Source organism: Lepidochelys olivacea, assembly GCF_965140295.1.
Source record: "Lepidochelys olivacea isolate rLepOli2 genome assembly, chromosome: 11".
Classification (NCBI taxonomy): Eukaryota; Metazoa; Chordata; order Testudines; family Cheloniidae; genus Lepidochelys; species Lepidochelys olivacea.
Window position 1 is genome coordinate 62,724,022 of NC_140421.1, and position 26,176 is coordinate 62,750,197.

At 44.9% G+C, this 26,176-nt stretch overlaps 1 protein-coding gene across 4 annotated transcripts in view; it reads left to right on the plus strand.

Moving 5' to 3' along the window:
• The window catches only part of NRP2 (neuropilin 2), a 122,598-nt gene that overhangs the window by 92,394 nt on the left and 4,028 nt on the right, over positions 1-26,176 (plus strand). For 2 of the 4 annotated variants that reach the window (XM_084643025.1, XM_084643026.1), the window contains exon 16: positions 7,313-10,075. In XM_084643025.1, coding sequence (XP_084499151.1) covers positions 7,313-7,593 — 281 coding nt within the window. In that variant the 3' untranslated portion in view covers positions 7,594-10,075. Of the gene's footprint in view, positions 1-7,312; positions 10,076-24,171; positions 24,241-26,176 lie in introns of those variants that run through there. The other 2 variants (XM_084643023.1, XM_084643024.1) reach the window with 1 other exon arrangement.

The following is a 26,176-nucleotide window of genomic DNA, read 5'->3' on the forward strand; positions in this document are numbered from 1 at the left end:
AGGCACACTCAGAGTTAACAGTGAGCTAATGTTATAGCTATGGTAATATTCTTAATGTAAGCGTTCTAGGTATTTGGCTTGTTTATATATCCTTCCACTGAGACCCACAGCCTTGGTGAGAAGCTGGTACAGTCTTTTAGCCCGATGATCTAAAGCCTTGTAACCATTACACAGACCATTCCTATATGCTGCTATATAATGTACTTTCTTTTCCTAAAGGCGCTAACCAGCCTGTGCTCTTGGGCTCTTTCCTATTACAAACTGCCTTTGAGACTGTGTCATACTGGCATAGCGTCTCAGGGCACCCAGGCACCACTGGGCTCTCTGTTCCCTTTGCGGAGAACCTCTGCAGAGCATTCAGAGAGAGACTGGGACATGAACTAAAAATAATGAGTGAAATCCTGGCCCTGTTGAAATCAGTGGCCAAACTTCCATTGACTTCAATAGTGCTGCGATTTCATTCAACACACACAACCCCCAGCCCATGTGCAGGCACAAGTAGGAGGCGGGTGGCACTGGCTGGAGATCCTCATCCACGAACAGCCTTCCCAGTAGCCGAAACTCAGGGAGGAGGTTATCACCAGCTAAATACCTCCCACCTGTGAGCTCTCCCAGGGCCTGGCTGGTGAGGGGGAAAGGAGAGGCAGATGGGCCAGGCCGGCAGTAGGAGGGAGTGGGAACAAGAGCTTTCTGTGTTGCAGGGAGGAGAGTAGCCGTTTTCTGGCTGATTGTTGTGTCCCAGAGGTGATAGAAATACCAGCAGTTCTCCCCTCCCACCACCCTGTGTTCACGTGCACTGGTTTGTTCACTGTGACTTAACAGCAAATCCCAGTGTTTGGTTTCTAGATGGCGAAAGTGGTCAAGGAAGGCTGAGTCTCAGGCTAAAGCAGAGGTGTCTAAAGAGCACTTTCTAATCTGAAGGCTGCCAAGACAGTTCTATTGCTACGATTGTTATTACTCCATACGTGCTCTGGGCCACCATCTCCTTTACTGCTGAGGTACTGCTACAGGTCCCATCATGCACTGCTCCATCTCAATGCAGAGACTGGGCACACCGATCAAGATGGAGTGTTACATGGTAGGACCTGTGGTCTCCACGGCTCTCATCTCTATTTCAAGGAGGAGGATGGCTGGAATCAACCTGTCCTTATGCTAATTAGGTGCATCCCTTTGGCTCCTGGCAGGACAAAGTTCATGCTCCCCTAGATTAATGTCCTTTTAATATCCAGCAAAATTGCTTGCTCAAGGGGCAGATTAAAAAACCCAGATGGTTTAACAATGACCTGGTGTGTGTGTGTGGGCTGTGGTAGGTCTAATGTACAACTCAGCAAGTGGGTCAGGCTTTGATAAGACCAGTCAAGTGTGCATAAACTATGACCCCATTTGAGGTATGGAACATCTGACCCTGACAGAAAAGGCATTACAAGATCCAGTGTCTAGAAGCTGAATGAAGCTAGAGAAATTCAGGAGCAAGTTTTTAACCATTACCACAACTTTCCTGGGGACGTGGTAGATTCTCCGTCACCTGATGGTGTTAGACGGTGTAGTTATTCTACATCATTAAAAATGGATGTCTGTCTAGTTCTAGTTCAACCAGCAGGTATGGGCTTGGTGCAGGAGTCATTTGGTTGAAATACTATGGCCTGTGTTATACAGGAATTCAGACTAGAGAGTCATAATGGCCCTTTCTGGCCTTGGAATCTACAAAAAACCCTGCCATGTTAATAGTCCATATTGGCATATTTTTCAGAGATTTCTAAGTGGACCGTGTATCTGTGACATGGTTGTGGCACAGGGCCACAGACCACATTTTAGGGGTTCTAGGCATATTATTTTCTACTTTTGTCCTTTATGATTTTTATTCTTACCTAACTAAATCTTTGGTTTAATGTTAAATGCTGTAATTGCTGTGTGGCTGGGAGGGTGGGGTGGTAGTGGGTAGACAGCACAAGGGTGAACATCAGCACATGCTGCACACACACAAAACGTCCCAGAGCCTGTGGTCTGAATCAGACTTACAATGATATGCATCCCAAGTCATGCATAAAAGAAAGTGCACACAAACCTGACGGAAACAGAAATGCAGGGGTTTTTTAGATCTAGGGCTCTAATGAATGAAAGAAAGGAGAGAGCGTGGGATGTGTGGGAGAACATAAGGGAGACCAGAAAAATGATGTTGTTAAGAGGATGGGTTTTTTTCATCTTAGCAGAGCATTTATCTATATATAAAATAAACATTCAGAAAACAAAGGGCCAATAAAAACAGAGCTGATAACATCAGTGTACTCTATGCATGTACTGAATGACTTGCAGCTATTTTTAGCAGTCGACAGCATAAGGAAGAACTACTGTTAATGCTACAAGTTGGTTTTGTTAACGCTTGGAGACAAATGAGTGGGATTCCTTAACTAGTTGGGTTCCTAAATTGACTTCCCAGGCCTTTGCTATCTCCTCAGTCTACTTTGGGCCAGTGTGATGTAGTAATTAAAGCAAGAGATCTGGGTCTAGATCCTTGGTTCTGGGCTGAGCTGCACTCAGTACTGGACCTGAGTGGGATGGAGCAGAGGTGGCTTGAAGCCATCTTTATGCCCTCCCAGTTCTGAGCTGGCCATGGCCTGGCTCAGTTTCTGGAGCAAGTTAGAGTAGCGTAAGGGTTGGTCTAAGTTGCACTGGGGCTTAGCCTCAAAGGAGCTGGGTATCTTTGGAGTCCAACAGTGCTCTAGTCCCACTCTCTCTCCCCCCAGCCATGCCAACTGCACCAGTGGGGCTGGGAAGGGGTGGTATAGAGTTGACTGCACAGGCCCTATACCATCTTCTGGGGTTAGGACTTCTAGTTTCTCTTCACATTTCTGGCCCCACCTGATGTACAGCCCTGGGTGTTAACCTCTCTGCCTCAGTGTGCTTCTCTAATGAATTCATGTCTGGTGGTCAGGGCCTCCTGGACTCCATGGCACAAAGAGACCAAACTCTGTAGCCACAACCCCTAAAATCCACTGTGACATTAACTGATCACCCTTCTGTTCCCCTCTCCTCAATCCCCACACGTGCGATGGCCCAGACCTGAAGGTGCTCAAGGATGTGAAATTCATGGGCAGTAGTTTTCAAGGATAGGTTCTTTCTCTGTACTTTCCTGAGAGGTTTAGCTCCCACGGTGTTCTTCAGGCAGCCGGGCTCAGAACCTCCTTTTCCCCTCATGCGTGCCAGGGAAGGGGGAGCTTATACCTATCTTCAGCAGCTCATTACCCTGGCTCCCAAGGTCCTGGCGGCTGTACTGTTTGTTCTCCAGGCCGCCTGGCTTGCCAGCCTACACCTCTGGTTCCCCTTTGCCTGGCTGTAAGCTGGCCTCCAGCTCTGGCTTCCCACCTGCTGCCCAGTTACATGGTACAGTGCAGAGCATGAATTCCAATCAATGCCCTCTTGTGGAGAAATCTGGAGAGAAAGAGGCAGGTTCCAGAAGGGTGGGGAGAGAGACTCAAAATCAGGTGCTTGGCTGCAACAAAATGACAAATTCTCCAGCAAAAATGCTGAACTTCAAGGGATCTTAGGAAAATGCCAGATTCCACAGATACTGAATTGCAGAGTCCACTGGGCCCTGACTGAGGTGAATGGTTCAGTTCACACCTCTCAACGCTGTTGTTTCAGACTCTCTGCAGACTCAGGCAGGCATTGCCGTCTTGGTTTACACTATTCGCATTTTAAGATTATGTCTGCAAGCATAAAGGGACAAAACCTTTTTCTGAATGAACGTTGAGATTCTGGGCATGATTTCTGAGGCCAGGAGCAAATTCGGTGTTAAATTCCATTATCTAGGGTCATAGCTCAGAGTAGCTATGTGAGGTGAAGTTAATTGTTTGTAACACTCTCTTCAATGGAAAATGTTATGTAAGCACACCATATTGTTATCCAGGATATGTACTACTGGCCTTTGCACCCAGAATTGAGCCTTCAGTGTCTGAGAGGCAGCTGCTACGTTGCTACTTCTCAAGACCCATCTAGCTGTCAGATTAAGAGTAGGTGTTTCTGAGCAAGCAAAGATGGTGATTAGACATATGTAAATTTGTTAGGACTCAGCTAAGTGGATTTGCTTTTGGAAACAGTGACTGGTTATCTGTGAGACTCGCTGGTATATTATACACCCTCACAGAGCTCTGGCAAAGCCCCCATCATTTAAAATTAAACAACTGCTCGGGTCCATTTGCCAGAGGGAAGGCAAGTTTCTTTCACATGCTTCTGCATCCTTCACCTAAAGAAAGTGCAATCCTTGATTTTAAGGAGAAGGAAGCAGCAAGGCTTTGGGAACGGAGAAGAGACCACTACTCTCTTTTCCAGCATGAATTTAAGGTATTTGGGCCCAGATCCTTAGGCCTCACTCCTCCCACTTCGATAGTGCTATGCTGGTATACACCACCTGAGAATCTGGGCCTCAAAGTGCCAGTTAGCGCTAAACAGCCATAATTAAAACTTCTGTATGTTTCCATTTCTGTGCTGCCTGGGTGGCAAGCAGAGATCTTGTGGAGATATTTGCATCATTTGTCATTTTGCAGGACAGTTTGTACTTTTACACCCACCCCAAAGAGATCAGCAGTTTATTACTTGGGTATTGTTTTATGACCACTTTGTAAACTCTCTTTCTCAGTGCACCAGCCAGCTTGAAATGAGGCAGTTTTTCCACAAGAACATTAAATAAACATTCTCATTTGGAATTTTTTTCCATAGGCACGAGTGTGCACTTCCTTTTAGCTCCATGTAGTCAGTAATCTCCCCCTACCCTGCCCCTCACACTTCGCACACTGCCTACCAACGACAGCCCGTTGCCATCGGATAGCCACATGTGCCCGCATGGGGCGCAGAACTGTGCTAACTACCGTTGTGTGCAGAGCATCTGTGCCCCTACCTTTTTGTGTCAGAAATATCCCAATATGGGTCTATTTAAAGAAAAAAAATGGTGGGGGGGGATTTTAGGACCCCTCCTCCAAATATTTGATAGGGAGCAAACCGGGCTCCCCATGGTAGCAACTATGGGGAGGAGCAAGGAGCCACTGCAGTGGTGTGAGGTGACAACAGTGCCCAGGGCCCCTTAGGTCCAGGTATGTGGGGAGGAGGGGCAGATTGGCCAACCCCATCCAAGAGTCTTGGAGCGTCAAGACTGGTACCAACACCACCCCTCACCCCGCAGGAACTGGCTCAGGGAGAGTGGACAGGAGGATGATAGTCAAATGGTGTTTATTATTTAGCATGAGTATTATTGTAGCTCCTAGCCGTGTTGTGCTTTTCTTTCCTTGTCTTTCATGGCCCCACTACCATAGCCTCTGAGCACCTCACAATCTGTGATATATTTATTCTCACCTGGGAGCTAGGTCCATGCTGTTATCCCCATTGTACAGATGGGGAACTGAGGCACAGAGAGACTCAATGACTTGCCCAACTTCACGTAGGTCAGACCTTCTTGGCATCTCTGCTTATGCCCAGAACAGGTGCACCACGGGCAGCCACAGTACAGGCTTCGCCCATGCTGCCCCGCCCATGTCCCTCCACTCTGTTCTGGAGCGACTGCCTCTAGGGGAGGGTGAAAGGAGAGTTTTACCATACAGTAAATGGCCTCTCTGCTGAGACAGAGGCTCAGTTAATGATGTTTGTGACAGTGTGTGTGTATCAGGAGGGGAACGTACATTTCTTCTGAGAAAGGAGACTCTTTCTTGCTTGGAATTACAAACGTGTGGGTAGTTTCCAATCTCCTGCACCAAAGAAGCAGGATGTTCCCTATCAGTCTTTACCAAGTGCTCTGGATGTAGTTTTGATCCCTGTTTTTCACTCCCATCACTTTTTGTGACTAAGCAGCAACTGATCTCCTATGTAGGCTAGAGCAGAACAAAATTCTGCAGACCTACCACATAGATCACCACCTCCGTCTCGTAGGACACCTGGGGGGAGGGGAGACTGTAATGGGAAACATCCTTGCTGCATAGCAGGACTCATCCTTCAGTATTTCGTTTTCCCCTTGGAATCTTCTGCGCATGCACTGAAAACAGACACAGAGTTGGTTGCCAAGCAGCAGTTATTATCAGTGAGCTGAATAATAAGTTGACACCAATTCACAGAAGCCCACAAACTATCCACTTTAAGATGCTCCTGGCAGCTCCGTCTGTGTGGAAAGAGTCCCTCTATTGCAGAAACGATAGCAAAAAGAGACGAGCGTCAGGCTGCCTCCAGAGAAATACTAAAATGTCTTTGTTCAACAACAGAACAAGTGAGCTGGAAAGTTTCCTCAGAGACTCTCGCCCATGGACCAGACAATCAATAAATTCCAAAAGTGCATCCCCAGTTAGATATGACTTGTCTCCAAAAGCAACATTTGAGCGGTCTGAGTAAGAGTTGCGTGAGCATTAGTGCCGCCCTGCTTTAGTGAGATATGTGGGTTTTAGCCTAAACATACCACTTAGCATCTTCTGAGTCTCTTGGAGGACGTATGTGTGCATGTGTGCGTGGGCTGGCAATAAAACAGAATTCATATGTATGCTGTATTATCCAGACATGACCTTTAAAACAAATAGCTCGGCCACAAAACGATACATGCCTCCCCCACCCCTTCCTTTTTTTGTGTGAGAGATGTGCAGGCACCAAAAGGCTTAAACATGGAGGAACAGTGAGTGCCCCAGACTGAATTCAGCAACACAGGTGGCTGACAGTAGTTTAGTTTTCAGCAGCATGGATTGTGCATCCCTGGCTTGCTAAAAGTTTGAAGATCGTGGTCTTGGTGCAGGAATGGCTGGGTGACAGTCCACAGCCTGTACTATACAGGAAGTCGAACTAGATGATTGTAATGGTCCCATCTCTGTATAGATGTCTAGGGCACCCTGGGTGAGAGATCTTTTTCACTGTTTTTCCCTTAAGAATGAAGAATATTTCTCCCTCTGATTTCTTTCCTAGCATTCTATTGCGACTTCCTTATTGCTTTGCTATGAAACTCTACCTCCAGTTAAAACTGTAACGTTTTGTCTTCGCCTGACAGAAATTGTCATGTGGAGACAAGACCTAGCTGATTTGGGGAAGGCCGTCCTCCAAAAAAACCCCCTGGATATAAAAAAAGCTGGAATTTGTGTTTAAATCCAGGTTGGCTAATTAATAAGCCGCTTTAATATGTCTGCTCCTCAAACACCCAAATTGTGTTTCTCCCAAAGAGGAAGTTTCGTATCTGGAGCTGGGTCGCATAACCTCACTTAATGCTGCGCTGTACTCTTGAAAGCATGTGTGTTTCTTTTTATTAGTCTGCATGCATCCCACCTAGCAACACTCTTCTATGTCTCTCCACCAGGGGGCACCCTTCTGCCAGGGAGCGAGCCCACAGTGGACACGGTGTCAGTGCAGCCCATCCCAGCCTACTGGTATTACGTTATGGCCGCCGGAGGTGCTGTTCTGGTGCTGGTCTCCGTCGCGCTGGCCCTTGTGCTCCACTACCACCGGTTCCGCTATGCGGCCAAGAAGAGTGATCACGCCATCACCTACAAAACCTCCCACTATACCAACGGGGCCCCTTTGGCAGTGGAGCCCACCTTAACAATTAAACTAGAGCAAGACCACAGCTCGCACTGCTGAGAGCCGAACAGGAGCAAGAACAAAACAAACAAAAACAAAATTTAAGACTTCAAATATGTTGCCTCGATTTTTGCACTTTTCTCCTCACCTAGCGTCTGTTGTGAACTCTAGACATCTCTGTCCCTGTCCCCTACCTTTCCCAGCCTTTCCTGTTCTTTTACAACCTCTAAACTAATGCTGCAGCTTGGATCGCCAGAAGAGAGAGCCCGCCCATGTCACTTTGAAAGGGAATGCTCCTCTTTATTATTTTCAAAGACTGATTCGCCCAGTAGGCAACCTGCAAGGAAACTTGATGGCAAGTCAAGAAGCTGGTGTGCGTGCGTGCATATGTGTGTGTCTATATAAATATATGTATGTAAGTGTGCATGGGAGTGTGTGAGGCTGACTGACTGAATGTATATTTAAAAGAGGCCCCTTTTTAACTTGCTTGTATTGCTTCTGCTTACACAGGGAATGTGTTATCCCCTGTGGAAGGCCTGGGATACCATTTGCGATAAATATACTGATTTGTTTACTTGGGGAAGAGAACAATGCTTTTTGTTGCCTTATCTAGCTTTGGCTGGGTTTATATTTCATATCATAACGTCAGCGGGTGCATAATGAAAAGAACAGGCCATGCTGGACAGTCCAAAAGACCCCCTTGGATGGTGGGAAGGATCCAGAGAGGTTCATCGCCATTCAAAATTAAGACCTGTCTTATTATTTCTTCAGCCAGCATAACACAGCCATTGTTTGGTAGCAGAAACCACCTCCCACCCCAGCCCTGTCCAGAAGTGAATCTATTTCAAGTTGCCTTATAACAGAGAAGCTCATAAAGAATGTTTAGTTTATATCTGTTAAACCCAGCCTTGGAGTAATGTGTAGACTTAAAGCAGATCTAAGGTGGATGTTAAATACTGTAGTTTCTTGAATCTGAGGTTTATTTATTTTTTAAGGAACCTCACTCCAGATGCTGATGTTTTTATGTTTATCTTTTTGCAGGGGAAGTGGGAATCCTCTTCCTTGTCATTTTACTAGAAATTTACAAAAGACGAGTCTATTTTACCTTCTGTTTTCTCTGCCCAAGTTCGTAGCTGCTGGATCATAAAATGGCTAATTGACTTTCTAGAATGTCAATTAGTTTTGCATTTGCTAATGTTCTGCTTCTTAGAGCATCAGTAACATCTAGCAAACAGGCCTGGTGAAATCCAGATATTGCTGCATCTTTAACTTAGGAGAAATAATGGAAACCAAGATACGCCTCCACCTATTGATTGGCTCTGAAGTAATGCAGTGAAAATGCCTTATATAAATTACCAAGAGACGACACGCAAAGGTGGTTTGAATCATTAAGTCTGCTCTATTTGTGCAGAATGCGCCTCCATGGAACACAGTTCAGGGTTTTTCATGTTCAGTTGTGGCAAGTGATCAGATTCCCCCCATTAAGACATCCAGCCACCCTTTCTGCTCTCTGCCCCCAGAAACAAAGATAACAGTTCTGCTAACTGTCTGCAGTCTTGCTCATTCTGTCAGATCATGAAAGTGTGTCCTACGCACGCAGGGTTGGCACATATCATGACAGAGACCAGGGCTGCTTGAGTCTTAGCCAATCCCCAATGGCGCACGTTCTTGGGATTGTCACTCTTGTTCTCTCTTTCCCAGCCTTAGTCAGTAGCATGCTTCAGTGCATGCGGCAGTTTACTCTGTCGATTTTGGAGATGCCCGCGTAGTTGGTAACATCACACAGTGCTGCTTTGGTAGGGAGATAGTTTTTAAAGTGCACAACATCTAAAACTGATTCTCCGCATTGAGCATGTGTGGTAGTGGATGCATCTAGAAAGAGAGAGATGTGCAGAGTTAACATACATCTGGGATTGCAAGCCTGGGGGCCAGGGGACTAAGTGCCTTCAACTCCCATTGCAGTCAGGAGGCACTCACGGGCATCCATCACCTCTCAGGATGCGTTCAGTACCACGTGAGCCCTAGGAGAGCTTCTTCCAGCATGGAAGCCATTTATTAGTGAGCATCTTCATTATGTAGCACTGGCAGGATCGAACATATCACTTCTGCTATGATATCCCCAACGCTAAGTTATCATAGAGAACAATGGACATAAAATATTGAAAGACTGTTGCTGCGTTTTCAGATCAAACCTACAATTTTCAATAGGGTAGGGAAGCCTCTAGTAATATTTCTGAAGTTGGTACGACATCCCTGTGTAAAATTCTCCTCTTGGCTACACCAAGGCAAGCCTGCCATGAGGGAGGGTGCTTTGGTGTATCTGAGAGGAGCATTTGAGGGCCAGTGTTAAAAATAAAAATCACCAAAGATGATGACGACAAAAATCACTTAAAGATTTTTACTCCCAATTCTCCCCTTCCTAGAACTGTGACATCCCCAGCATTGCGCAGTTGCCTATGTGTGAAAATATCTTGTGGAAATTTGAAACTCTTTAAAGATGTATTGTGTGGAATGTAATAAAAGGATGATATTTTTATACAAACATCTGGGGAGGGTTTCTTTGTTTGTTTATGAAAACGACATTGGGTAAACTGACGTGTCATTACACGTTCCCTTCCGAGTGGTAGGGCTCTTTCCTTTAGCAACTAAAAGCTTGATTATGCTTCCATTCAAGTCACTAACAAAAACCTCATGGCAAGCTCCCCAGCTGGTGTACATGAAGTCAGTGTAGGTGTGCCAAGATTATAATCGACTGAGAATCTGACCCCCCCTATGCTCAGGATCAGGTCCTTAACAGTGGCTTTTAGACTCTCTTGTACCATTCCTAGTTAGGAGTTTGGGGCAGCTGAGCCAACACATGATTGTTTGGGGATTTTGCTAAAGTTACTTAAGTGCTAAATAAGCCTGGGACCTATAATTTCATAGTGCCCCAGGGGAAGCTGGCTAAATTGTGCACTTAGTCCCTACACAAGATACACACACTATACCATTAAAAGAAAATCACAACAGGTTTTTAAAAAACCTTTCTGCTCCTCTGAATGTCAGCTGTACAGAAAAGTGGCAGCGGTTTGTTCACCATTGCCAGGAGTTTGTTACGTGGACTGGCACAGTGTTTAGAATTAAATGGTCAAGGCAGCGTGGGCCAGACCCTTGCTGGGGTCTGTGGGCACCACTTCATTAACACCCGTTGAATTGCGCCGGTTTACACCAGCCGAGGACCTTGACCACCCCCCACCCCCCTCTGCATTTTGTGCTCAAAAGCACCCAAAGAGGCCGATGGCTACGGTAGAGATTGCTCTGGTCCTGAGGGGTAATGTTTTGTAGTTAAAGGACTCCATCATGTAACGGTTTTAAACCAAAGCTAAAATAGGTAGTGAGGGCCAGAGCGTCAGCTAGTGTCAGTCAACACAGCGCAGTTGCCTTCAGTGCAGCTGACTGGAGCCCCAGGAAGGTGGGGGGTGATTCTCAGCTCACAGAGATGTACCTCTGCTCGAGCTAGCTTGCTAAAAATAGCAATGTTGCCGGCGTAGTAGGGTGATGGCTCAGGAGAGCCACCCCAGTACAAAAGAAGAGGCGCTCAGCAGCCCTTGGGTTTAGGGTACATCCATGCCGCAGCTGGGAAGCGGAATTTCCAGCTCAGGTAGACGTAGATACTCTCGCTCTGATTAAGCTAGCAGCTAAAAAATAGCAGCGAGACCAGGGCAGCTTGGGCTAGCTACCCAAGCCTGGAGACCCTTGGTACGTATGTGGGTGACTAGCCTGAGCCACTGCAGCCACTCTGCTGTTGTTAGCGCTCTGGCTCCAGCAGAGCGACCGCGTGTCTGTCTACCCACGTTGGGAAGCAGGGACCCAGCTGCACTGTAGAAAGCCCGAGGATTAATACAGATGACTCTGGTGTAGTATTTCGCCTTTCCCTGGCCTTTATGTTGGCCTGTGCATCTTACACTGTCTCAGAAGAGCCAGCAGCTAGGCCTCTGATTTAAAATCTATTTTGAAGCCAGCTCTATTTTTTTCTAAAGAGAACATTTATGTATATATTTATTTTCCTTCGGCATTAAGCTTCAGTCTGACATTCATGTAGCTTTGCAATGGCACTTCCTGGATTTACTTGGATTTCAGGCCAAAATCAAAGAATTCAGAGTTCAAATTTTGTCCTCTTGCTGTGGCTGTACAAATATAAGCATAGCTGAAGAGCTGTAGACCTTTTTTTTTTTTTTTTTGCTTTAATTGTGCAGATCACTGGCACGCCAACACTCATAATTTGCATTTCTTACACTTCAGTGACCATCCAAGCAAAATGCAAAACAAACATGCACAAAAAAGAGAGCGGGAGAGAAAATGTTGATGGTCTCACTATGAGCAAAAATCTTTAAGTAAGCAAATGAAAAGGGAGGGGTAGTTTGGGGGTTAATTACGCCTTATATACTTCACACACAAGTTGACCAAGCTTGAAACAGGAGCACATACAGGCTGGATGGGGAGCGTGTCATGCACAAACAGCCAAAATTAGCACGATTGCAAAAAACAAAGCGTACGTGCAATTCCAGTAAACTCTCTTCAGCAGTAAATATGAAGCACTGAGTTCATCCCTAAAAAGCAATCTCAAAAGAGTAGTGCAGGGGTGGTCAATAGGCAAACTGCGGGCCAAATCCAGACCACCAGACGCTTTTGAATGGACTCTGCAATCTTTTTATTTACTTATTGTTATTGTTGGAGGGTTTTTTAATTATTTTCTCTGGAATCTAGACATTGCCCATACCTTGACCAAGAAATTTGGCCCTTGACAAAAAATAATTGACTACCTCTGCGGTAGAGCTTTCCTGGGAAGGGCCAGCTGAACAGTGAAGGATCAGTGTTCCAATATGCAGCATTCCCTTCTTTTAGAGCAAAGAATGGAAGCAGCTCATGTCTATTGTGCAGAAGGCCCAGAGGCAGCCTCCGCAGTTATATACACAAAGTGATTGTGAGTATCTTTGTCATCATAACCACACCTTTGTGGATGTAACCTGGAGCTGTACTCCTGGAGACATACCCTGAGCGTGCTGACAGATAACGGAATACAATCAGTCATTGCATGATTGAAGGAAGACTTCAGGGGCTTGTGTTAGTGATGCAGGGCTTTGCCTACACTTTAAACACTACAGTAGTGCTTCACTGTAGACACTACCTATGCCAAGGGGCGACTCCCATCAGCGCAGATAATCCACCTCCCCCAGAGGAGGTAGCTAGGTCACCAGACTAATTCTTCCATCAACCTAGCGCTGTCCACTTAAATACGCCACTCAAGGGGGTGGATTTTTTTAAACTCCAACCAGCATAGTTAAACCAACCTAGTTCTCTAGTGTAGACCTGGCCTTAGGAGAATAACTGCAATAGGTTCATGGAGTTCAGTTCTCAGCGTCAGTATCAGTCCTGGAGTATGTGTCGTATAGCAGATGGTCACACAAGGCACCATACATATGCTTGAGGAAAAGCAACTCACTCTTCTGTAGCACCGAAGAACACAGGTGATTTAAGGCAAGTGGTTAAGTTCCAATACATAAAGCTATCTTATCTACAAAACAACTAGGTAGTTAACTTAGGGACCAGGGTCTGATTGGTTGTTGGCTCAGCCAATTTATACCAGCTGAAGATCTGGTCCTTAAAATCCCTCTGGTCCTTCAGGACAGGAGGGAGGTTTTTTTGGTTTGCTTGCTTTTACAGGAACTCAAGGTTATTCAATGGAATTCAACCTGCAGGACAATTAGAATTTTGAAGTGCTAGGCTTCCATGTTGGTCTAAATCTAAGCTAAGTGGAGTTGACAAGTGTAAGTGGATCAGAAGCAGAACCAGTGTCTGTACACGTCACTCAAAAATATGGCCAGAAAGGTTCATTTAAATGCTAGTATACTGGTGGGACTCTTTCTGTGTATACAATATGTAAGTACTTACTTAGTTTTTCCTCTAATTTAAAATAGTTCCATTTGTAGGGACAAGGTGGGTGAGTTTCTTTGGTGCATTTGTTGCCTGTGAAATAGACCAGATTAACTATCTTGGAGGCTGAAATGGCCTGTTTAGCCACCAATGAATCACTGCACAGGTGTTTTCTGTGCTTGGCCTCTTTGCTGAGAGTGCCATTGTATGGCAATTCTGACAATAGCTTTTGATTGCTCTGTGATTAATTGTGAAGGATCATATTTATGCCAGAAAAGTATGTTCACGGTAATCAGCCTTTACGGGTGACTCTGGACACCAAAGTGAAGCCAAGGCATTTGAGGATTGTATTTGTATTATGGAAGCACCTGTAGGCTGAAGCTCCATTGTGCTAAGGACAATAGGCACAGACACCATGCATAGTAAGTGTGCATCTGCCTGAATATTCCACTCATTGTAGGACAGGACAAAAGAAGCAGCAACAAATCACAGCATTAAAGAAGAAAAAAATCGTGGGCTGTGCTGTTGAAAGTTCTGGGCTCTTCCTTCTTGGGCTACCCCTTCACATTGAGGGTGTGACTTAGATGAAGACTTGCACAAGATCCAGAAGGTGCAATAATTAGTCAGTCAGCAACATGACTGGACACACACTGGGCCAAATGTCTTGCTGGGAGAACACCACTGATTTCTGGGCAGCTCCCCCAGGAGTGCATATAGCAGATAGCATCAATAATTGGATTTTGTTTCTCATGTGATAGGATACATGTGCTTTTCCTGAGCTCTCCTTGACACTGGTTTTGCACTGCCAGACTTACAAGACTTCAGCACAGCTTTTCCTGATTTACACCAGAGTAAGTGGCAGCAGAATCAGGCTCAAAGACTCCAGGCAGGGACCAGAAGCTAGACAGCATCCTGGCTCTTGGCCACAGCATTTCCGTCAGTGGCTTCGGTGACGCTGATAGCAATCCCAGAAGTGACTGCCAGTTTGAGGGATAGCGTCAATACCCATTATCCAAAACAACGGCAACAAGGAGGGAGATAAAAAGATCAAGAGGAAGCAGAGCAGCTCGTTTCTTTTCTCCTCACCCTTTTTAGTGTTCATGAAAGGTGGTGGCTTGGCAGCTCTAGCCACCAAACGTGGCCGAGCTATCTTCAGACTGGCCTGCCAATGCGGCTCAGCCCTGTTCTGCAGGGAGCACCTGTCAGTGTGAGATGATAGGTCGGTCTCCATGCACATTCCACATTTGGCCTCTCGGTTGGAAATGCCAACCGGCAGCACCAACTTAAAGAGTTGTGTTTTGTCACGTGGGCAACTAACTGCACAACGGACATCAGATTGGAAACAATTTTCCCGATCACCGCCCTGGGATGGCTTTGAACCAGTGACCTGCACGTGAAGGGCTCCATTAGGAATCACTTCGCTCAGCCAGCTGCCTAGATAGCTAAGCAAAGCGGAACCAGGGGCACAAAAGCAGCATAGTCTGTTGCTTACTCTGTACATTAGAAGGAGTGAGAGCAAAATATCTGTTAGCCATCTGGTCGTGTCGCCTCAGGAGACCAGACAGTTTCTGATTATACTATTTGTACGTGTGCACACGAGGGCAGGAGACAGTCAAGCGATATTCCAACACTGGGTAGCATAGCACAGATGTTGGTACGTCTGCTCATCATTAGACACATCTGCAATCTGCATCATTTCACCGCAGCTTTCATTAGTGATATGCAAAAATCAGAAGCCTTCCAGGAGCCTATGTGGAACCACTTAAGACTCTAATGATGGGGAGGGGGGGCCCTTCGTTTGCCACATACCTGCTAAAGTCAGCCCTGGCATGACATCATTGCTGAATCTCTCACATCCACTTTGTTCTTATTGCTTCCCATGCCCATCTGTTAGGGAAAATGTATGACCAACCCCCTGTCTAGAGGCCTGATCCCATACCATGGAAATGGTCGGGACTCTTGAGATTAACTTCAATGGGAGCAGGCTGAGGCCATAGGGGAGGAAGCTTTCTGAAGAAAGAGGGATATGACTCTACTTCCCCCATGCTCTTGTCCCCTCCTGTTTATCCTTGCACCTTTCTTTCTGAATCACCATTCTTTAGTTTTTCTTTTTTAGCGAAAATCCCTCTTTCTACATTTAACTGAAAACGCAAACTGACCCTGAGGTTCACACGGATTCAGAATGTAGCACACAGCAAGAGCAGGAGAATGTCCCTCTTGATCCATCTGCACAGCAGCTGATGGGTGTAATTCCCAGCTTGGGTGACATACCGAAGCGAGCTCTGCTCGAGCTACCGTGCAAACAACAGCAGCGTAGCTGCAGCAGCACAGGTGATGGGGAGGGCTAGCCGGCCAAGTACCACCCCATCTGACATCCTATGTACATACTTGGGCAGCTAGCCCAAGCTCCCCCCTGTGCCACCGTGGCCACATGGCTATTTTTAACATGCTAACTGGAGCAGAGCTAGTGCATGCACGTCTAGCCAAGCCGGGAAATACTCCTCCAGCTGCTGTATAGGTGTGTCCATAGTGACATGCACTGTCATGCACCCCATCCAACAAGGACAAGGGCAGAGTCCTGCACTTAGGGCGGAAGAACCCAATGCACCGCTACAGACTAGGGACCGAATGGCTCGGCAGCAGTTCTGCAGAGAAGGACCTAGGGGTGACAGTGGACGAGAAGCTGGATAGGAGTCAGCAGTGTGCCCTTGTTGCCAAGAAGGCCAATGGCATTTTGGGCTGTAGAGGTAGGGGCATTGCCAGCAGACCGAGGAATGTGATCGCTCCCCTCTATTCGACATTGGTGAGGCCTCACCTGGAGTACTGTGTCCAGTTTTGGGCCCCACACTACAAGAAGGATGTGGAGAAATTGGAGAGAGTCCAGCGAAGGGCAACAAAAATGATTAGGGGACTGGAACACATGAGTTATGAGGAGAGGCCGTGGGAACTGGGATTGTTTAGTCTACGGAAGAGAAGAATGAGGGAGGATTTGATAGCTGCTTTTAATTACCTGAAAGGTGGATCCAAAGAGGATGGATCTAGACTATTCTCAGTGATAGCAGATGACAGGACAAGGAGTAATGGTCTCAAGTTGCAGTGGGGGAGGTTTAGGTTGGATATTAGGAAAAACTTTTTCACTAGGAGGGTGGTGAAACACTGGAAGGCGTTACCTATGGAGGTGGTAGAATCTGCTTCCTTAGAAGTTTTTAAGGTCAGGCTTGACAAAGCCCTGACTGGGATGATTTAGTTGGGATTGGTCCTGCTCTGGGCAGGGGGTTGGACCAGATGGCCTCCAGAGGTCCCTTCCAACTCTGTTATTCTATGATTCTATGATCCCTTTCTGAGCTCTGAGCTTAGTCCCAAACCAGGGCTTCCTGGGAGGTGGTTTAAATACAAAGTACAGGAGTTACAATACCAAGCAAGATGGTCAAGCTGATACTAGGGGCTTTTTTCCTTTTATGTTAAGCTCTATCCAAAACACAGCTCTCCTTTAAAATTGGGCAGGGATTTAGTCTGTGTGTAAATTAAGTGTGTTTAGTGTTTGGGGGGAAAATTGTTTGGAAATGATGAGGATATATCATTTCGAAAAACACCTACTAAGCATATAAGATAGTAACCCTTCATGCGGTGCATGTGTTTGTGAAGTGTTTTTCCATTCGCTCACATTGGGACCTATCCACCTCACAACCATCTGGTGATCACATCTATAGAGACAACACTGCCGTGGGGAAGCGAAATGAAGTAATGACAAGGTAGGCTGCTTCACGACGACAAAACAAAACGACGTACATTTGAGTTGTTATTCCGCTATTTAAAAAAAAGAGCTAGAAATAAACAACTGAAAGAAGTAAAAGGCTCATTAAAAGGATGTTAAAAGTTGAGCTCTTATTCCTCATGGACAGAGAAGTTCTAGTTTTCTCGACAGCATTTTTGATATGGCATGCAAATACTGGTGCCCTGCTTTATATGGAATCTAGACCACCCAACATTACACAATGTTACAGGCCGTTGGGGGACATATTTCTGCAGTGTGGTCTCCTTGTGTACCTTGTACTAGTATTGCACTCTATGTGTAAAGAACCATAGAGATTATATGATATCACCCAGTAATGTGCGACATTCATAGCAGAGGACCAAGGGCGTTGCAATGCGTAGATACAGTGGAGCTGAGCTTATGGGTTCATGGAAATGACAGATAGAAGAGTGCTGATAGTGATGACCTTTAAAAGCTTCTATGTTAGCTTCCCTCCTGCTGGTTCTGAGTCAGGAAGATACTTAAGCACACATTCTACCCCAACTCTAGTCAGCAAAACACGTAAGGGTGTATTTAACTTTAAGCTTTGCTGACCTGGGCTGCTTTTCCTGAATCAGGCCCTTAATCGATACCACTACTATTAATGCCTAGCTTATACATAGCACTGGGCATCCATAGACCCCAAGGTGCTTACAAAGGAAGTCAGTATCATTATCTCCATTTCCAGGGAGGGAGGTGACTTGCATCCCTCATAGGATGGTGGCAGAGCTGGGACTAAGACGGAGGTCTCCTGAGTTCCAGGCCACTACTCTAAACACTAGGCAACACTACCTCCTTAGTAAACGTAACGCAGACCTAGCAAACACCAAAAACACAAAGGCAACTGACATTCCAAAGATAGTTGTTGTAGGTCAGTTAGTGCATTTCCTGCCAATGCAAGAATTATTCTCTGCAGTACATTTCCAGCCTTTCCTTTATGAAAATATTACAGTAGCCTATGATAGTCCATTTTTCTGCTAGCACAAGGCTGGTCCCCACATTATATTGCCCAGTTCTCCCTTTTTTAAAATACTGGCATGATCCACACTCCTACTAAGGCAAGAGAGTATTGGCCCAAAACACTTGTAAACTGTAGGGCTTCAGATCATTCCTCTAAATATTTTTAAAAGAAATGGCTCTGTTTTAAATGGCTGAGGCAATAAAAGTTCCCAGGTGGGCAGGACAACTTTAACCCTGAGTGTCCATGCATGTACGAGTTTAATATATCAAGCTGTACTGTGCATTATTGTTTGGTCACATGGTGGTACTCAGTCTCTCAGGTCACCAACACTGCATTATAATCACTCATTTACAATTGCTCTCATGCTCTGCTGCCCACTCAACATGTTGTCTCTCCAGCGGATGGGGTAGTGATAAGTGTGTAAGTGGACGTGATGCGTATGTAGGTGGATTTCTTTCTTTGCGGAAATTCCCAGTGCACTGTGTCAGCAAATCACGTGCTGTTATTTTAGGCGATCACTTTGGGATTCGATCAGATTTCAAAGTACACCAAGAATGCAAAATAAACTAGAGTAATTCAGATACTTTCTAAAAAAAAAAAGAAAAGAAATAGACCTTTGCATACATCACTGATGAGTGAAATGCAATGAAAAACTGGAGTTATATATGAATCACCGTCACAGAGCTCTGGCAGCTCACCTCAGTCTGATGGCTACAAAATCCCTACAAGGTTCTTCTAAGTAAAGTGTGTCATGTACATGGCAGCTGTAGTATTTGGGAGCAGACAAACCCAAAGCAGCTCAGGTTCTGACGACATGCAAAGGTCAGTGAACCTGGAAGCTTTCCTGCCTTGCGAAATAGTAGTGTTTGCATCATGACACTGCTACATTGTGAGCCCATGTTCTGGGAACCCATCCTCAGAGCACCAGTAGGGTTCCACAGGGAAAGCAGCCTGTCAAGTTGAGGTCTAACTGATTGTGAGCTCCCAAGGCAATGTTGTAGCTAAGAAAGCAAATGCAAACATTGGATCCATGAGCAGAGGGATATCAAATGGGAGGAGATAGGTAATATTAACTCTGTATAGGGCATTAGTGAGACCATTACTGGAACACTGTGTCCAGTTCTGGCGTCCACACTTCAAAAAGGACGTTGACAAATTGGAAAGAGTTCAGAAAATAGCTACAAGAATGATCTGAGGTCTGGAAAACTGGCCTTCTAAACATAGAAACAGGCCCCCTAGAGAGAAATGTATGGGTGTGATGCAAAATTTACTGAGCGTGGTTCTCTTGTGGCCTATGTTGTAGGTAGGCATGCTGGTTTTGAGATGTCAGGTGTTGTGAACAAGTGTCATTCCCTCAACAATGCCACTGCACTGAAACCGAACTTCATAGACCAAAGCGGGGCTGGTTGGGTGGGCTTAAAGCCATTTACCCAGCACACTGACTGAGACATACACATGCATATCGGCTCCAGACTACACTGACATCTCTATACTGTTTTCACTTACAACGTAAGCCCAATCTGAGCAAAAGCAGCAAAAAAGGTCAGCACATTACCTCCTATGTCACATCCCCTGCAATCATTATGGTCAGTCACTTTTTTAAAGCAATGTACATTTAGCCTCCTAATGTCTCTGAAAATACCAACCTCTGTCCTGCTAGCCCCACGTCTTGAGCTGGTATGTTCATTCTATTTAAGATGTTTCAACCACATTGATTAAAACTTCCTCATCTTCCTTTTTCAGGATTCATAAATTAGCCTTTTAGCTTGCTGGCAGTGATCTCAGATACAATAGATAACCGTCTCTGCTAGGCATCCGGCCATTTCGAAAGCCATCACTTACGTTGGCTTCATCTTTACTGCTTTTCAGCGTGAATAGCTGGAGGTTCGTAGCCATAATTTAACACATTTTTCTTAAAAAGGGCCTTTCACACCGGGCAAAGCTTTCAAATGCATCATATTTAAATAGAGTTTCACTTAACTTTCTTGCATAACTTTCCTTAATGATTTTTTCATTTAAAATTTTCAAGTAAATTGAGTACATGTGAAAGCTAGCAGATGGATAGCCCTTGAAGAATGAAAGCCTTCTGTTTATGCATAGGAGAGGTGAATTAAATCCTGTTCATGCACATGACGGGCGTGGCACAACACTTGGGCAGGTCATGGTTCTGACAACGTGCCTTGAACCTGACAGAGGGAGTATGTCCAAGGGGTCAGTTTTTATGGCCCACCCAGGTCTTCACATCTGTGCTGAGACTTGTCAACAAAGGTGCTAATTAATGCCAAATGCAGGGCTGTTTTCTGCGATGGGAGCACATAGCTAGTAGGAACTGGATGTGAGTCTAGTGGTCTCAGCTGCCACGGGCCACCAAACAGCCAAGGCTGATTTTGCTAATTACTTGGTATGGAAAAAAGAAGGGTTTTTTTGGTTTCGTCCATAGACAGTGCATTGGAGCAGATACATGACATCACAAACAAGTTGATGGCAATAGAATGCTGTGTGATAAATAAAGGATCCTGGCTCTGCTACAGGACTATGCTGAAAGAGGAAATGGATTGTGTGGGAGAAAGCTCTTCAAACACAAATATCAGCAATATTAGCAAAGGGAATAGAGACAATTGCTAGCAGAGTAAATAGCTTTTTGTATAAACGTTCTCTTTATTCAAGTTTTCCCCAGTGCTCAGTTCTCCCTTTAAGGCTTGGAAAATTGATGTTCTTTCAAAAGTGTTGATTACCCGATACACTTTTAGTTCCGTCCTGCTCACCAAAACTAGTTGAGAAGAAACGAAAACAGAGTTGAGTTCCTAATGCGTTTTTGGACAAAATGAATAGCCTTTGGAAGAGCCTGAGACAGGCATCTACTCTGCTGCCTCAGCAGAGTCCAGCGATTCCCTTTCCAGGCCGTGGGCCAAATGCTAGCTTAATTTATGCTCATGCTATCTATGTTTTCAAAATGGTTGCATGGGTGAAACTGACAGCAGAATTTGACCTCTTGTCTCCTGCTTGATGATTACCTTTAAGTACTTTCTGAGTGATTTTTGTACATGAACAATTCCAAATACTTGCACGAGGCCCTCAGGCAGTTCTTCAGATCCTAAAAGGTTTCCATATGGGTGGGTCAAGTCCCAGAAGTGCTCAGAAATCAGGTGAACTTGCTCCTTCTTTTTTGAAAAGCTACTGATAGCAGGGCCTCAGCTCAATTAATTGGGTCTCTCTCTCTCTACATTCATCACTGATCATTATGAGGGACACAAGCGGTCCCTTCTGTGTTCGTATTCCCATCTTCACTTGAAAATTAAAAGAAACATTTTTAACTACTTGAATAATGAGGGTGAAGGGAAATGCTGTGCTAATGACTATGTGGGAAAATAACAGCATTAACGACACTGCAATCAGTCTCCAATCTGTCCTTGGGAGCTGAAGTACTGCTGAGCCACCACCTCAAAGATCTAAGTTCAGCCTAGTCTGAGCATATAGAGCTCAAACCTGCATCAACTCCAGCTGCAAAACATTAGATCTGATCTCCTCCAAAGTTTAGGTGATTTGGACCTGAGGTTTTATATTGGGCTTATCTCTAGGTCTGGAGTGAGAGACCTGTAAATAGGTGAACCATTCCATTCTATATCCTTATGCTATGAAATTTAAATCCCAAACGCACAGGCTTTTCAAAGTGTCTGTGTTATTGTTTGCTGCTAATAAGGTGCCTGATCCAAAGCCCGGTGAAGTCAATGAAAAACTCCCATTGACTTTAGTAGGTTCTGGGATCAGGCCCAAAGGCTGGGGGACATAGATACTTCTGTTCCATCCAGGTCTCTCAACCTCCCTTTATGCCCAGTTCAAACAGAGCGTCTGAATTACCGTCTAGAAGTGCCTCTCTGCATTCGGACAGGTTTCAGAGTAACAGCCGTGTTAGTCTGTATTCGCAAAAAGAGAAGGCGTACTTGTGGCATGCTCAAATAAATTGGTTAGTCTCTAAGGTGCCACAAGTCCTCCTTCTCTCTGCATTCTGTGACCTCTCCAGGCAGGAGCTTTCTATTTAAAGCCATGGTGCCCAATAAATGAAACCATTTCGATGTGGAGCTCATTGCACTGACGATCATGATGGTGGTACTGAACATTCTTGGCAGGATTGCCACAGTGGCCTAGTGGTGGTGGTGCTTTCCTATGTAAACACCCACTGTTAAGTTCCCAGTTCTGGATTCATGTCTCCTGAAGAGGCCAGGAACTATGAGGCGAGACAGTGGAACAAACTACTTACACCCCCAGTGAATTTGGCCCACCAGGCCCTTGAAGGAAGGCATGCCTCATGCTGTTTAATGGCCCAATGAGCTCCGTTTTCTCATATTGCCTTTAAAGAAGCCTGTTTTGCATAGGGTGAGTGCTCAGTAATTCTGGCTTCTTTAAGGCACCCCAACCTTGAGCATCTCAACACTGACTCATTTGGCCCTGTAGGAGCAACATTGATGTGTTCGGAAGGAGAACTGCACCCAGTCTCTCCTTAACCAGAACGATGGTGGGGCTTTGATGGCGTGGTGGGAATCTAGGGGTCGGTTTGGGACAGAGAGGAGGAGCTCTTGAGGGGGACAGTGCTGCTGATATACACCCAGGCTTCTAGGCTAATGCACATGGAGGCAGTGATGGATAGACTATTGATTGTGTTTTCTAAGGCACCGAAGTTCTTTCCCTCTTGATAAGTGTTGATGGGGTAACAGTTCAAACTACTCAATGGATGTGTGTATGTCTTTTTCCCCTTCTTGTCAAGCTTAGCCATGCTGTGATATAAATTGCCCTAACTCACTAAATGAATAGTATTAAGCTGGAGTTCTTGAAAACAGTAGACCCCGATACAAATTTCTGAACAGAGGCACCTGTGTAACAGTCTCATAACAAACACATTAATTTAGGTTTAATCAGTAGCTTGCAATTTTTGGAAAGGCCCTTAGAACTGTGAGACATTGCTTTTTAGGCACACTACACTTCTTTGGCCTTGTCATTTTAGGTGATTTTTTTAAATTACATTGATCTCGTTCTTCTTTTGCAACTCGTGTGAGATACACAACAGTAGCTTATATTCTCAAAAGTGTCTCTTTTTGGAGTGTGCAACTTGAGACACTTTGTAGGAGTCTGATTTTCAGAAAGCTGGGCCCTCAGCAAGCTTGATCTTCTTTAAGTGTCTCCAGGTGGGCATCCAAAAATCAGAGCTAGTTTTGAAAAATGTAGGCAAGTTTAAATGCAAAGGCATTTATCCTGGAATAGAGCTAATACTGGAAAGATTGCACGGCAAAGTAACTTAACTCTACTCCGACTGCGGCAAGCACATTTGGTTAGTAGGGTTTGATCTATGCTGAACAATAAAAAGAAATATCACCACTAAAAGGCGTTTGGATCAGAAATATGTTAACATAAATGCCTGAATATGGACACCCAGTTACAAATCTCCCTGTCTCACTCTGTCTCAACCAGCTTTTACATTAAAACTTGTAATGATGATACATGACTTCCTTAAATTACTGCGAATTTATTTGAAACCAAAGAGAAAGTGGGTCATTGGGGCTTTGTGTCCACTAAGATGTATGTGGGATGATGAAATGTAGAGTGTGTTAAATGGATCTACTATTAATGGCAACTAATGATGGGCACTAAGATATTATTGAAAATTATAAGTAGAATACCCATGACCATGTTAATAATGAGTTATGGCCATTATGAAGACAGTAATGACAATATTTCAATGGTATTCAGATTATCTGGCTTCTTTCTTTTTCCTCTGTTTCGTTTTCTTAAAAGCTGGTCATTTAGTGGGGAAAAAATGTGATGTGATGTACCATGAAGCACCTGTTCTGTTGTATACGCAAGATTATTCACTGGCTTTGGCCATAGCTGTGGAAAATTTTGCAATAGTTCAAACCTGGCAGGTCTCATAACAAAGTGACTGTTTTCAATACTCCAAAACCGTGTCTTGTCATTCTAGTGGACTTCCCAAGGTTAGAGGATGGCTTTGCAATCCCCGGGCAAGACATTGGAGATGACAATGAAGACGGTGAGTATAAAATGTCATGCAGACAATTTAGGGGGAAGCTTATGTTGTATTATCACAGTTTACTATTACTAGAGAAGGGTACAATCCACAATTTTTGCATGTGGAGCTGAACTTTCCTCAAGTACACGAATATTTGAATCCAATACTTTGGACCTCTACAGAGATAAGGGCAAGCTGCAAAACTCAATTAAAGATCCCAGAGATAGGGAATGTTTGGAATCTGGGATTCCAGTTCATGCCTATCTCTAATTATTATGTCCTCCAATCCCCAAGGGACCCATTCATCTCAGCTCCCCCTTCCTGATCCTAACAGCCCTTAAGAAAACATCTTACCCCTCAACTCCCTTCCCCCAATCCCAAACCGACTCTCTATATTTGGTAATAAACCATCATTGGGAGGATAGACTGTCAGGTGTGACACTGTCTCTCACAGTGATTCTCAACCAAAGGTGCATGTACCCCTGGGGGTACACAGAGGTCTTTCAGGGGGTACATCAACTCATCTAGATATTTGCCTAGTTTTACAACAGGCTACATAAAAAGCATTAATGAAGTCAGTACAAACTAAAATTTATTACAATGATTTGTTTTTACTGCTCTATATACTATACACTGAAATGTAAGTATAATATTTGTATTCCAATTGATTTATTTTATAATTATACGGTTAAAAATGAGAAAGTAAGCAATTTTTCAGTAATAGTGTGCTTTTGTGAAACTTGGGGGTACACAAGACAAATCAGACTCCTGAAAGGGATACAGTCATCTGGAAAGATTGAGAGCCACTGGTATATCGGTGGGTTCTGAATGGCTGGTCTGTTAAAATCTCACACGCTCCAGCTCTTCCCCCAGATCACAGCTTGTTTAGAATGCATTACCTCTGCTCTGAACTAGGAGCAGTGCACATTGCTTACAAAATTTGAAGAAGTGGTGTGGTGTAGTGGTCACAGCAAAGGACTGGGCATTAGGAGAGCTGAGTTTTAGTTCAACTCTGCTACTGGCTCTTTGTGTGGCCTTGGGCCAGTCATCAATCTTTCTGTGTTTCGGTTTCCCCCTCTCCAAAGTAGGGGGTAATAATATTCTTCTCTCCTTAGTAAAATACTTTGAGATCTGCAGAGTATTACAATTAAGACAGCAGCCAGCCCAGTTTAAGAGACACTGGCGGAATTGCTGAGAGGTTGTTGGTGGATTTCAGCAAAGGAAGGAGGCGCCCCTTCAGGCAGGGAGAGCTCGGTCTTAAATATAATTGAACTTTACAAATCTTCAAAAATTATTAGGGATTCATTTCAGGATTTGGGATGAGGTTTGGCCATTTTCCCCCCAAACCAGTCCACCCTCCCCTGTTTCCAGAGTTTATAATGTATGGAAGATTATCAAAATAACGGGCCAGATCTTCAACCGGTGAATCAGCGTAGTTCCACTGAAGCCAGCTCACGGCCCCTGAGAATCTGCCCCTTATGGCTTTGTGGAGCCTATGACTAAAGTTCACCTGAGCATAGGGTTTGAAGTCTGGAAGGCCTGACTGGGCAGCCTTGGGATAATTATACCTATCCCCCGGCATCACAGGGAATGTTGTGTGAATTAACAAATGTGTGTCCATACAGGGTTTTGAACACAGAGTGCTCTGTGGGTATTATTGTCTCAGTCACTGATAGAAATGTTCTGCAATTGTCGTTACAAGGGACAGTCTTGCCTCCAGTGAACCCCAACAGTGACATTGCATAGGACGTATGGGCCTGATCCTGTGCCCATTGACATACATAATAAAGCTCCTGTTGAGCCCAGCAGTGCAGGGTAAGGCCCTGTGGGAAGAGTGCTTTCTATAGATGAAGAGTCCTTTCAGTCAAGTCAGGTGTACTTAGTATGGGAAAGTTTATAGTGATGCTGCTTAACGCCGTCTCTGTTTATTTCTCAAGGACTTAATATGTGGTATGGT